A 14,298-nucleotide genomic window follows, 5' to 3' on the forward strand; every position below is an offset into this window, starting at 1 on the left:
GTGAATAAATAAAATGTAAATGATAAGCTAATAAATGATAAACTGCCGATTATAACGATGTTAATGCATTCATTGGGAAGTGTTAGAATAAATAAATAAAATGTAACTGGGCCTATTTCATCAGTGCCGACACTTCTATTCTATTCTATAAACTAACAGTCGATTAAAACAATGTTAATGCATTCATTGCAATGGGAAGTGTTAGAATAAGTAGGGAAAATTTAGAGAAACAGAAAAATGGGTATGAATATTTCAATAAATCAATAAATTTAACCCAGCATAGCCATATGATAATCATAAAGATGAATATCGGAGAATTCAAGAAAAAAGGTGGAGTTAAAATTATTGAAAAATATCTGCGAATTTTTTACATTTTGATATATTTCTTTATTCTTTATTTATTTAATATATCACATAAAGTACACAACACGTAGCAAATGAACAACAAGATAAAAAAATTCTAGTGAATGCCCATACAAGCTAAACAGCTTCGCGGGCGATAATTGGACAAGCGAGAAAGGCTGTACATGACTTCGTTAAATAATTGATGTCACTTATTTGCTTAAATCACAAGTTAACTAAAAATTTAAAAGCAAATAATAGTCCACAAAAATTCATATCTTTATAGAAAAGTTTCGGAGTCCAGCTCCATCGTCAGTTCGTAGAATCTAGAATTTACATAGAAAGTCACAAGTTAATACAATTGAAAGCACAGAACACAATTAAAACCTAAATTTGCAAGTAATAGGGCATAAAAAACAATCTGTTCACAATTTCACGGGGATAGGAGCTAACAGCTGAATTTAAACTGGGCCTAAGTTTAAAAATATACAATGATTCTAAAATACGCTAATCTTAATGATTTGCGTATTTTAGAATCATTGTACATTTTTAAACTTAGGCCCAGTTTAAATTCAGATGTTAGCTCCTATCCCCTTGAAATTGTGAATAGATACGTGTTGAATGCCCTATTACTTGTAAATTTAGGTTTTAATTGTGTTCTGTGCTTTCAATTGTATTAACTTGTGACTTTCTATGTAAATTCTAGATTCTACGAACTGACGATGGAGCTGGACTCCGAAACGTTTCTATAAAGATATGACTTTTTGTGGACTGTATTCTTTGCTTTTAAATTTTTTGTTAAATAATAATAGGATAATGACAAGAAAACATAATGATAATAAGTACATACGAGTACATACTATTATACTAGCTACCAAAAAAAAAATTATGACAGTAGGTCACTAAAAAAAACTTAACGAAGGCATAATCAATATAGGACGGATTTTGGAATCATGCGCCGGTTGTGGCTGAAGGCGGACGTGTGTAGCTGTGCTCCGTGTACAACTTAAGACGGTGTAAAAATTGATTCCATCGTGTTGAAAAATACGTGACAGATTTTTATAAGCAAGTTTTTTCGACTAAGATGATTACGCTTTGAGAATCTTCCAACTTTGAATGCTGTGCCTTTAAATCTGACTGTGGTGACCGCTACTATTCCAAAACCGATCGGCCATCTTGGTTAGTTCGGTCATCACCGTTCGTTTTTCCATCTTGGCCTGAAAAGCTATTCCTATGAAATGAATTTAATTTAATGAACTTCCATGACGTATTACCTTGAGAGCGCTATCGTCAGCAGCAGAGAATTGCAGGAGGAGTTGGTTGTTATTTTCCAACTCTGCAGCCTGCTGCAGAAGTCCTTCCAGCAACTCCTGGTCTCCCGCCATCTGCTCCTCCAGTTTACGAGCTTCAGCCTCCCTCGTCAGTTGCAGGTACTCGAGACGCTCGCTGTCTTCTTGGACCTGAAACCAAATTCTCGTTTGTATTTCACAGCGATCCTCTCATATGCCTTCCAACCTTAACTTTAGTATTTGTTTGGGACGTAGCAGTCCCAAGCCACGATCGAGTATCCTTAGTATTTGTTTGGGACGTAGCAGTCCCAAGCCACGATGGGTCGCCGCCAACGATCATATTTCCCAAACGATGTTCTCCTGGCGTCACAATTTGTTCAAAAACTTACCTCGCGTATTGAAGAAGTTGAGAGCGAATAGTTCTGCGTTAGTACCTTCGATAAGGCTGACAGTTTTCTTAAATTTTGATTTAAAACAGCCAATTTACAAGAGGAAGGGTGCGTAAACAATATAATATACTGTTCAATGTTTATGCATGTTCTCATTTTTCTAAAATGATTAATTACAAATTGTTTTCTAATGACATTATACGATGTTATTTTAGTTTTAATATTTAATCTATTTTCATTGTTGAGTGCTGTTTTACGATGCAAACAATCACTTGCCGATCCGCTAATAAAAGTTATGGCACGAGCCCAAGGAATAGGCACAAATTTTCTCATCCCAATTCCGCGGCTCAATCCGCTTTCTGATTTTTTTCTGATGAGTGTTACTATAGCGATTTATCAGGATCTGATTCAAGCATGGCTCAAAGCAAAAAAGCTAAACAATTTTCACCCAAAAATTCATTTCTTATCATTATAAATGTGGTGACTAACTTGAAGATATTGAAAATTAATTAATTGCTAAATTTGGCGATCAAAAGTACACATCACCAAGAAATGTCCAACATTGTGTACACAGACAATCCTGAACAATCCTTTGTGCGACAACAGACGTCGTTCAGGGTAAGTTTGTATGCACTAATGAAACATGAGGAATGCTATGAGATCAATACAATAATATTACTGCACCTTCTGGAGTTGCTTCTCCGTTTGAACGCAGCTCTGCTTGATCGCCGAAATTTCTCGCCGTGAGGGAGTTACATATCGAGCATTGAATTTTTAATAGTGATCATTTGAACGCAGACAAAATTCAATCATTACAACTCAACGATATTCGAATAATAGTTTATCTTCTTGGAGCCGAAAGCTCCTTATTTACTGTGTTGATAACTCGGCAGGATATTCTTACATTAACTATCATTATCAACATTTTCCATGATATTTTATTAAAAAATTCCAACCCACTACCTGGCAGCAAAAGCTTTGTCCCTCGCTAGGCAGGACACTCTGGGCGGGGGGATGCTTGCTTGCTGACAGTAAAGAAAGATTGCGTCCGCGATGTCCAGGTTATCAGACGTCAGCCGCCCCAGGTGTTGGTGCACCAGACGTAGGCTGTCCTGCGTCACGCGTAGTTCTACGTCCGGCTACATGGCGAAAATTGACTGTTATTGAGACATCTTGTACTTTAATTGTATTATTCCTGAAAGAAATCTGAGGCCGAAATAGCGCATATTAAAAGTCGTGCCAACGAATTCAAGTCATAGAATAGAAGTGTCGGCCCTGATGAAATAGGCCCATGGCCTGTTGCCGATTCTCGTACTTTTCGTGACTTGATTCACAAGGGATCCGGCCTTTGGAACCCGATCTTTCCATAGCTGACGATTGATTGAGATAGCTGCTGGACTTATTGCCTGGTCCGTAATTTGCTAGGCATTTCAAGGTCTCAGTCATGATCAACGATGTATCAACGTCATTCGCCTGGAGATAATTTTATCAACCTTTAGCGTATTTTTTCAACATTTCTCGCAATTATAATTCTGACAATAACTGGCGCATACTCCTGATTTTTCCTCCAATTTAGAAAAGTATTTTCATAATTGTTCTTCATTTCGCTTTCCGTTGCTTTGGTAATTTTTATCTTTCATAGTGGAAAACTTTGGCCATAAATAATATAAACATATGCAACTAAACTTATAGTAGATGTTGGAGAGAAGGTGACGACTTCATACTGCGACAACACAACATAATTTTTGTTTTGTTAATCCTGGTTTGCATATTTTCCTCAAATTATGAATCGGTGTCTAACTGCGTCGGTAATTTTTTAGCTCATGTAGTAGAAGCAATTTGGATATAAGTAATATTAACAAATCCAATTCTATGTATAGTGAATTTTTTGGGGAACGGTGATGACTTTATAGTTGGACAATTCAACATAATTTTTCACTGTTAATTCGTCCTATATTTATTCCTCACATCGGTACCTATTATACTTCTAACAAACAGGCATTTTATGTCATCCGAATTACTTGTATGATTCCTGAAAAATAAAATATATCGATAAGAATCAATCTTTACGTTCTCAAAATACGTACCTTCCTTGCCTTCGCTTCACCGATGCGTGTTAATTTAAGTGAGAGTTATTTTTTCAAAGTAAAATACTCGGTGTAATTGACTATAGCAGTAGATTCACTCACGTGCATGTCGGCGTGTGCGTCGGAGCAGGCTGGCCACGGCGTCCCTGGCATGACTCACCGAGCAGCGGGTTCACTCACGTGCATGTCAGCCTGCAGGCGGGTGCGTCGGAGTAGGATGGCCACGGCGTCCCTGGCATGACTCACCGAGCAGCGGGTTTACTCACGTGCATGTCAGCCTGCTGGCGTGTGCGTCGGAGCAGGATGGCCACGGCGTCCCTGGCATGACTCACCGAGCAGCGGGTTCACTCACGTGCATGTCAGCCTGCAGGCGGGTGCGTCGGAGCAGGATGGCCACGGCGTCCCTGGCATGACTCACCGAGCAGCGGGTTTACTCACGTGCATGTCAGCCTGCTGGCGTGTGCGTCGGAGCAGGATGGCCACGGCGTCCCTGGCATGACTCACCGAGCAGCGGGTTCACTCACGTGCATGTCAGCCTGCNATGATAAACTGATAAATGATAAACTGTCGATTATAACGATGTTAATGCATTCATTGGGAAGTGTTAGAATAAATAAATAAAATGTAACTGGGCCTATTTCATCAGTGCCGACACTTCTATTCTATTCTATAAACTAACAGTCGATTAAAACAATGTTAATGCATTCATTGCAATGGGAAGTGTTAGAATAAGTAGGGAAAATTTAGAGAAACAGAAAAATGGGTATGAATATTTCAATAAATCAATAAATTTAACCCAGCATAGCCATATGATAATCATAAAGATGAATATCGGAGAATTCAAGAAAAAAGGTGGAGTTAAAATTATTGAAAAATATCTGCGAATTTTTTACATTTTGATATATTTCTTTATTCTTTATTTCTTTAGTCTATCAGATAAGAGTACACAACACGTAGCAAATGAACAACGAGATAAAAAAATTCTAGTGAATGCCCATACAAGATAACAGCTTCGCGGGCGATAGTTGGACAAGCGAGAAAGGCTGTACATGACTTTGTTCAATAATAATAGGATAATGATTAGAAAGCATAATAATAAGTACATACGAGTACGTACTAGCTACCAAAAAAAATTATGACAGTAGGTCACTAAAGAAAACTTAACAAAGGCATAATCAAAATAAGACGGATTTTGGAATCATGCGCTGGTTGTGGCTGCAGGCGGACGTGTGTAGCTGTGCTCCATTTACAATTTACGACAGTGGAAATATCGATACCATCGACTTGAAAACTACGTGACAAATTTTGTAAGCAAGTTTTTTTTGACTAAGATGATCACGCTTTGAGAATCTTCCAACGTCGAATGCTGTGCATTTAAATATGACTGTGGTGACCGTTACTGTTCCAAAACCGATCGGCCATCTTGGTTAGTTCGGTCATCACCGTTCGTTTTTCCATCTTGGCCTGAAAAGCTATTCCTATGAAATGAATTTAATTTAATGAACTTCCATGACGTATTACCTTGAGAGTGCTATCGTCAGCAGCAGAGAATTGCAGGAGGAGTTGGTTGTTATTTTCCAACTCTGCAGCCTGCTGCAGAAGTCCTTCCAGCAACTCCTGGTCTCCCGCCATCTGCTCCTCCAGTTTACGAGCTTCAGCCTCCCTCGTCAGTTGCAGGTACTCGAGACGCTCGCTGTCTTCTTGGACCTGAAACCAAATTCTCGTTTGTATTTCACAGCGATCCTCTCATATGCCTTCCAACCTTAACTTTAGTATTTGTTTGGGACGTAGCAGTCCCAAGCCACGATCGAGTATCCTTAGTATTTGTTTGGGACGTAGCAGTCCCAAGCCACGAGTATCCTTAGTATTTCTTTGGGACGTAGCAGTCCCAGGCCACGAGTATCCTTAGTATCCTTAGTATTTGTTTGAGACCTAGCAGTCCCAGGCCACGATGGATCGCCGCCAACGATCATATTTCCCAAACGATGTTCTCCTGGCGTCACAATTTGTTCAAAAACTTACCTCGCGTATTGAAGAAGTTGAGAGCGAATAGTTCTGCGTTAGTACCTTCGATAAGGCTGACAGTTTTCTTAAATTTTGATTTAAAACAGCCAATTTACAAGAGGAAGGGTGCGTAAACAATATAATATACTGTTCAATGTTTATGCATGTTCTCATTTTTCTAAAATGATTAATTACAAATTGTTTTCTAATGACATTATACGATGTTATTTTAGTTTTAATATTTAATCTATTTTCATTGTTGAGTGCTGTTTTACGATGCAAACAATCACTTGCCGATCCGCTAATAAAAGTTATGGCACGAGCCCAAGGAATAGGCACAAATTTTCTCATCCCAATTCCGCGGCTCAATCCGCTTTCTGATTTTTTTCTGATGAGTGTTACTATAGCGATTTATCAGGATCTGATTCAAGCATGGCTCAAAGCAAAAAAGCTAAAAAATTTTCACTCAAAAATTCATTTCTTATCATTATAAATGTGGTGACTAACTTGGAGATATTGAAAATTAGTTAATTGCTAAATTTGGCGATCAAAAGTACACATCACCAAGAAATGTCCAACATTGTGTACACAGACAATCCTGAACAATCCTTTGTGCGACAACAGACGTCGTTCAGGGTAAGTTTGTATGCACTAATGAAACATGAGGAATGCTATGAGATCAATACAATAATATTACTGCACCTTCTGGAGTTGCTTCTCCGTTTGAACGCAGCTCTGCTTGATCGCCGAAATTTCTCGCCGTGTTTCAACTTCAGTCGCAGCTTCAGCTTGAACTTGCTGCTTGTGGGACTCCCACAGGTCCTGTTCGGTTAGGATTTATTTAAGATTCATTCAGCGATCAACCGTTGTTCGTCTATTTATAATTAGCAACATTGTTAAGTAGTTACATCTTTTTATAATTAGCAACATTGTTAAGTAGTTACATCTCTTTAGAATTAGTAACATTGTTAAGTAGTTACATCTTTTTAAAATTAGTAACATTGTTAAGTAGTTCCTACTATTGCAGCAGCCAATAATTTATTTTTTCGCAAACTTTTTTTAGATAAAAATGCAAATACACATATTTAGCTTATGCCGAGAATTATACTGGTTTATAGGCATACGTATAATGCAACTGTTGATATTAGTTTTAGATTTATTATTATTGGGCATTGATCGATGCACCAATATATCAGAATATTTATTTTCGTCGCTCAAAGCTTCTATAAACTGGAAGGATTTCAAACATTCGTTTAGAAAATCTAATTTAAATATCCGAAGCAATTTATTCATCAGTAAGTTTGTACCTGAATCTGACTCAGGATATTTCGTAGACTTTCGAGCTCCTCCTGCCGACACCGGAGATCTTCTTGAATTTCTTCCTTCTTGGCATCGGCTGCCCGAAGCTGAGCTCGCTTCTCCTGTACATCCTTGAACAAAGCAGCTGTGTCGCTGTCTAGGAGAAACGTTCCCAGCGAGTGGGTCGATAAGAATTTTTCAAGCGCTTCTTCCATACCTAAAAGATTATGAAAATAAGAATTTTGTTATCCACCGCAATCTTTAATTAATTTATTTTTTGTCTTATCATCACTCCATAAATTTACACTCTTTCTCCGCTATTTCCCTAGGGAAAACCTTCATTATCACCCAGCGGCTTTTTCTTCAGCCTGTCATTGATACGCGTATTTGCGAGCGGTTGCTTTTATATTTTTGTCAATCAAATTTTGAACATTTAAGCCACAGAAAACTTCTAGAAATAAAATTTTAGCACCAGATGCCATTACTTTCAAGCCTTTATATTCTCTGCTAGGGATCACAATTTTTCCCATCTCAACCGTCTGCGTGAAATCTTTACACAAAGCGATCTTGATCGCAGACAAAAGTCGCCAACAAAACACAGGGAACTCAAATCACATCTAAATTGCGCTTTTCACGAATTAAATTCAATGGTAACGTCTTTATTAAAAGTAAATTGCAAACCACTAAAATGAGCCACTCTGATTTCCTTGAGTGAAGTTTGGCGTCTGTATGATGAGAAAGTCAGATGCCGTTGCCAAGGCAACAATCACTCGACGTTGGCCCCTCGTTGTCATGGTTACGAAATGTTGGCTCTTGTCAACAATGGGAATTCAGTAGTTCGGTGCAATTGTCAGGAGAAGAAGGTCGGCAACTTATTTTAAAATAAAGGCTTCTAATGTTAGTATAGTGGATTTGGATAGAATTAATCACCTTGCGAACAGATTTGAATTGGTGTAAAACTTCGAAAGTTTATTTTCAAGCGTAATTTTTAAGAGATAGTTAATTTCTCAACAGAATTTCGCGTAATAATTCCGATATGGTTTTGCCGTTGAAGAAAACTTCGTCACATCCTAGCGATTGGATGCCAATGGATTAACCGTAATCATTGGTATCATTATAAAATGGCTAACTTAGATTGAAGTCTAGAAAGCGTTCATGATGCTGAAAAATTCGAACGCATCATCTGTGCGTTGTACAGTCTTAGAAAATTTGAAAAAGTTCATAACCACTGCAAAGCTCTAAGAGTACTAATCGAAATATATGTAAACGATCGTGATTTTGCTACTGCCGTCGATATACAGATAGGGTTTTTAAAATGTTCGCTGATAACTAATTCTATTTCACGTGCTACAATTCGGTTCTTCGCTGTATGCGCGGGTCTACTGTCTTGCGTTATTCTAATTTTCTGACCACAAATCTTAGCCTCATCATGAATACTTGCTTCTCAGGACACATGGTATTCATTATAAAGCTGTATCATTTGATGTGGCCCAAATGCACATTTTACTCGATATATCAAATGTAGGAAAATGCCAGTACTTATTGCTTCACAGTGTGTAAACCACTGTAAAGATAATTAGCTGACTCTGTTTCAGAGAATTGGTGAATTAGCGAAAATGGAATTTCATAGAATTGGTGAATCGGCACTGAACACTTCACTCTTGCACGAGTGTGTGGAGAACAATGACTGGAATTTGTAGTTGAGAAAAAAAGCGTAGTTTGTAATATAAAATTTTTACGAATTATCTTTTATTGACTATCATTTGTACGTCGTACCATGGACATCTTAAAAGCTACTCAATTTTCAGAATGGAAGGAGGTCGAGGCGAGAGCGCGAGCTCGCGCAACGTTCTCGACGATGAGGGATCTGAGACGAGCCCTGGTCTTTCATACAAGATTTTCGTGAGGATGGAAGAGCTGCTCGACAAATTGAAACTCCTCGACTACGACCACCTCTTCGTCATGAAACTCAGGATGAAGCCACTGAACAGGTGACCATGTCAAGTAACCTGGCCTCATGGTGATAGTTTCGTCCGAGGCGTCAGTAGGCTTACTTTAAGGGGCCTATTTTAGGGAGGCTTCAGTCCCCCTAAAACATTCTGAACCCCTAAATAATTTAAACCACATACATAGTTTTATACTCATTTATTTAAATTATTATAAAAAAGCCAAACAATTAATTATATTTTGGTCTGAATTTAAGTTTAAAAAAATAATCATTCAACCAGCCATTTATAACATAAATAATAACATAAGTCATGAGGGGATTAGCCCATCTGTCCCTAGAACACAATGACGCCCCCTGGATTTCGCTGCAGTAAACCTCAGAATGAAAACAATAGAAATTAACATCTTTTAAGTTAATCGGTGCAATTTTCATTGGATACTGACTCGCAAGAATGGCATCGAATATTCTTTGTTTCTTGAGCTGTAAATTTCTTATATTATAAATAAAATTCACCAGTTTCAATTCAAATACTCACAAATTTGTTGTGAATTATTTATCATTACGAATGAATGATTGCATGTGGGTTATTAATTTTTAATATTACATTTTCTCAAAGTTAAGAAATCAAAAACCACTTCATACCTCGACATAATTGATTATCCTTCGCAACATCTTAGGCGCAACTATAGTTTCCTGTTTCCACAGACATTACTTCGCACTGGCCACCAGCACTGGGGAGCAGTTCTACATATTCGTGTCGCTGGCGGTGTGGCTGATTAATCGTAACGGCGGCAACATGGAGCAGCCTCAGGAGACTGACGAACCTAACTCGGTCATCTCCAACATACTCGACTACCTTCGGCAACAAGTTTGTGAAACTTGTTGACTTTAAAACCTGATGGGAATATATCGAAAGTTGATAGATCATCTGAGCTTGTCTTCAAGAGTTTCTGTCTATATTGGAGTCGGACATATTAGATTAAAATTTAGTACTATGGGTAACTTTATACGACTTTAAGCTTGAAATAAACACTGCGTATAAAATATTATACTCAGAATCAAAATTGCGCATTCATTTCACTTATTGAAATCAAACACGAAATTCTCAGTAGATGTGTTGCCCTTGATGTGAAATGGGTTAAGAAATTTGTGCATAAGAAATGCAAGTGGAATATTTAAACAATATCAATATTTTTTCAGGGTGAGACCCTGGATTTTCCTCCCAGCAAACTGAAGACGGGCAGCGGCGAGCAAGTGATCCACGTGCTTGACTGCCTCGCTGACTTGGCACTCAAAACGACCGGCTTTGGCTGGCAAAAGTGAGTGAGACGAGTCGAGTGGTTACTTCCCATCTGATGAGTGCTAGTAAATTTTAATTATTGATATCGTGTGGAAGTAGGACCATTAAGACTGACATGGTCATGTAAATATTATTGAGCATGGTCTGAAAAACTGAAGTAGAAAAAAATATAACTCAGTACTCACTGCAGTGAGTGACAGAGAGAGCGTTTTCTCGTCCGTCCGTTAGCATTTTCTTGTCCGTCCGTGACTTCACGTCACGGACGGACGTCACGGACGGACACGACGAGCACAATAGCGCCTTTTTTCTATAAATGAGAAAATGCGCTAAAAATTATTAATTTTAAAATGTTTATCGTGATTTTTAATTTTCGATAAATATCTCGATTCGCACTGAATATTTCATTTTTTTAATATTTATACGCACGACGTAGACGTTATTGATTTTGAGAAATGCTACAATTCTCATGAGTCATTCTACATCGCCGGGCAAAAATAAAAATTCCATGCAGGTTGTTGACAGCATAAAAGAATAATTAAAGTTTTCCAAAAATTTTTAGTGGTCTAATTGATTGATTCCTTATAAGCTTTTGTCGATAGAGCAAAAGGATTTATATTTTTAAAGAAACGCTATTCAATATTGGTTTTCGCAGAACTGAATATCCTGTTGAGGTTGAGAAAGAAGAAGAGGAAGGGGAGGACGATGCAGAGGTCACCATAGAGAAAGTCGAGGAGGAGATGCAGGAAATTTACGAAGATGACGAAGAAGAGGACGAAGAAAACATCCGACATCTCGATGACTTCGCCGACCTAACGCGGACGATTGTTAGTCGACCGCTCCGTAAAAACTAATCGATATACAAGAAAAATTAAATAAATTTTATGAATTCATCCATTAACATTCCATCTCTAAGCTTCTTGCGTGCCTATTCTGAATTTTAAACCGTTTTCAGGCAGGAAACATTCTTTAATAATCTCAATGTTATTCATTAACATTGATTAACAACTCTACTCTCTAAATTACTCTAAATTCTAAAAAAAATATTCTAAAATTCTAAATTACTCTTACTCTAAACTCAAAATTAACAACTCTACAAAATAGATCGCCCAATGAGGTTAGAAGGTCATGGAGTTTCTGTTAGCAGGAAAATAATGATTACGTTCGAAATTGTCCATCAAAATGTATCTTTGCTGCAGGGTGGTCAGATGGACAGGCCTGAACAGATACTGCATTCCAACACCACGTCTGAGGAATGGCGTCTCGAGCTCGAACGAGTCCTGCCACAACTGAGGGTTACTCTCAAGACTGGTGAGGGTTGCCCTAAGTTTCAGGTGTTTGAAGATTTGTTATGATATGTACGTCTTCTTCAAGATTGGCGATCGAGGGTTGCCTCTAAATTTAAGGTATTCCAGTGAAGATTGCAAACATGTGTGAATCTCCTTCAATATGGATGAGGGCTGCCACTAAATTTCAGGTGTTCAACTGAGGATTAGTAATGATGTATGCTGCTACTTCGAAATAAAATTTGCGAGTGTAGCCAAAAACTTTGATGTGTTACAGGGATGATGATGGCATTGACGCAGGCGTATACACTGGTGATGCCACTAACACCTAAATAACGCATTTTAGTGTTGATCAGTGATGAAGTGCTTGCTAATATCAATCTATTGAGCATTACTTTAAACTTTGGCATGCAGATTTGCCGATTATTAATGGAGGATTTCACTTAGTAATCTATTCTTACGCCAGTGCTCATTCATTCTCTTGTTTTCTATCTTACTCTTCTTATGCCAACGCAAATGCGACTTTTACTCAGCCATCACTCAGTCATTCTTCTTTGCGCTTAAAATCTCTTTCCTTCGACAATTATTGAGCTCTGAGAAAATTGTTTGGGTGTTATTCGCCGACTAAATTGACTGATAATTATAACCATACGCTAATTATTCATGGAATCAAGAAATAATTGCTGATTTATGTGATAACGTCAAAATGTTTATATAGTTTTTACTTGCAGACCAGCGTGACTGGAGATCGCACATTGACCAGATGCACGAGTATCGCAGCAAGATCGACGAGTCGCTGGTCTACGCACAGAAGCAGCTCGACGCGCTGCACTCCGAGATAGCGCAAAGCCTCGAGAAAATTGGCTCTAGGGAGAAATACATCAATGCGGAGGTTGAACAGCTGCTAACGGAGTACAGAAATCTCCAGGTACAACGAATATATCATTTAAATTACGTACATACAGATTTAAATAGTAGCTAATTAGTTAGTAAAGTATGGTATTTAATGCAATTCGAAGATAAGCTTTACAGAGCACAGAAGCCTCTAGGTAAAGAAAAGATTTCCATACTTTACCAGGATAATTTTGTTGAAATTGCCTTGCGATGCTTAAAATCACAAGTAAAAAGTCTAATTATTATTTTCTTTTATGTTCTCAATCAGTAGATATTAACCATAAGATAAAAGCGGTGAAGTGAATCACCTTACTTCAATCAAAAAGAAGTGAAAATTAGAGTAAATAAATAAATGAATCAAAGAAAAATAACGAGTTCATGCGTTGTTCAGAACCAGTCATCGGAGACACAGGAGCAGTACAAGTCAGTGTCGGCAAACCTCACCCAAAAATCGCACGAGTTGGCGCAGATCACAGACCAGCTCGACAGAATCAAGCAGGAGATGGAGGAACGAAGTTCCAGCATGACTGATGGAAGTGAGCTTAATCATTCATATTACCTTAACTGCCTTTATTACTAGGGGCTTAAGTTGTGGTTCCTACACGCATAGGTTAGCCCATTTCTAGAGAATAGAATTGTCGGCATTGAAGAAATGGAATAAATGCTCATACATGCACAAAACTTACAGGTATTGCACATCACATAGACTGTTGAGATGGTTATTACTCACTCAGAGCTGTAGAAATCACCAAATATTGTTGCAAATTTTAAAAAAAGTAGCAAATCTTCATTGTAGCAAATCTTCATTGCCCATAGCTCAACGTTCAGTTAATTGAAAACTCGGAGCGTAAAATATATGAAGCGTGACGCGCTCTTCAACGACTTTGTGAGTTTATATTAAGTTGGTCGAATATTTACTGAATGTTTGCCTGCCCAGCTCCGCTGCTGAATGTACGCCGGGCGCTGACGAGGGTGAAGAACGAGCTGACGGCGATCGACGTTCGTATCGGCGTGGTGCAGCAGAAGCTCCTGATGACGCAGCTACGGGACAAAACCAACATGCAGCGAGACATGAACGCGCCCGTACACAACAACATGGACATGGGACTTTACTGAGAGACTACGCATTTTTTATCTCCATTTGATTGGGCTCAAAATACACCAAGAAGGGACCGATTTATACCAAATTTAAATTTGTCAATCTTCTTCATATGTCGATGGGGTAAAATTAATTTTCTTGTAATATTTAGGTTAATTGAATTATATATTATATTTCGATCGTAAAGAGACAACGCTTAGTAAATATGGTCTCGAGTGTTGCTTGATTAACCAACGTATTTTCATTCATCAGGTAAAGCAACTTCATTGAACACAGTAGTTATAAATTTATGAGCGATTGATTTAAGGCCTTGTATTCATTTTTAAACAATTGCATCAGTTTTACGGGAACTATCAGTTTGCTA

The 14,298-nt window shown here is 38.1% G+C and overlaps 2 protein-coding genes across 4 annotated transcripts in view; one reads left to right on the forward strand and one right to left on the reverse strand.

The window, feature by feature from the left end:
* Positions 1–7,631, reverse strand: part of LOC125178236 (myosin-11-like) — a 27,295-nt gene extending 19,664 nt beyond the window's left edge. The window contains exons 1-4 of the mRNA XM_047881508.1: positions 7,419–7,631; positions 6,814–6,933; positions 5,629–5,814; positions 1,617–1,802 (exon numbers count right to left, since the gene is read on the reverse strand). Coding sequence (XP_047737464.1) covers positions 1,617–1,802; positions 5,629–5,814; positions 6,814–6,933; positions 7,419–7,625 — 699 coding nt within the window. The 5' untranslated portion in view covers positions 7,626–7,631. The remainder of the gene's footprint in view (positions 1–1,616; positions 1,803–5,628; positions 5,815–6,813; positions 6,934–7,418) is intronic.
* Positions 5,413–14,149, forward strand: LOC108680794 (intraflagellar transport protein 57 homolog). Of its 3 annotated transcripts, none has more exons than XM_018169697.2 (9): positions 5,413–5,784; positions 9,219–9,401; positions 10,064–10,226; positions 10,559–10,677; positions 11,311–11,482; positions 11,855–11,966; positions 12,673–12,869; positions 13,227–13,371; positions 13,773–14,149. In XM_018169697.2, the coding sequence occupies exons 2-9, from the start codon at positions 9,220–9,222 to the stop codon at positions 13,949–13,951; spliced, it is 1,269 nt and encodes a 422-aa protein (XP_018025186.1). In that variant the 5' UTR covers positions 5,413–5,784; position 9,219; the 3' UTR covers positions 13,952–14,149. The 3 variants fall into 3 exon arrangements, with proteins under 3 accessions (XP_018025186.1, XP_018025187.1, XP_018025185.1); XM_018169698.2 differs by lacking the exon at positions 5,413–5,784 and adding an exon at positions 8,242–8,273; XM_018169696.2 differs by lacking the exon at positions 5,413–5,784 and adding an exon at positions 8,253–8,307.
* Positions 14,150–14,298: the final 149 nt, after the last annotated feature.

Source organism: Hyalella azteca, unplaced genomic scaffold, assembly GCF_000764305.2.
Source record: "Hyalella azteca isolate HAZT.00-mixed unplaced genomic scaffold, Hazt_2.0.2 contig1089, whole genome shotgun sequence".
Taxonomy (NCBI): Eukaryota; Metazoa; Arthropoda; class Malacostraca; order Amphipoda; family Hyalellidae; genus Hyalella; species Hyalella azteca.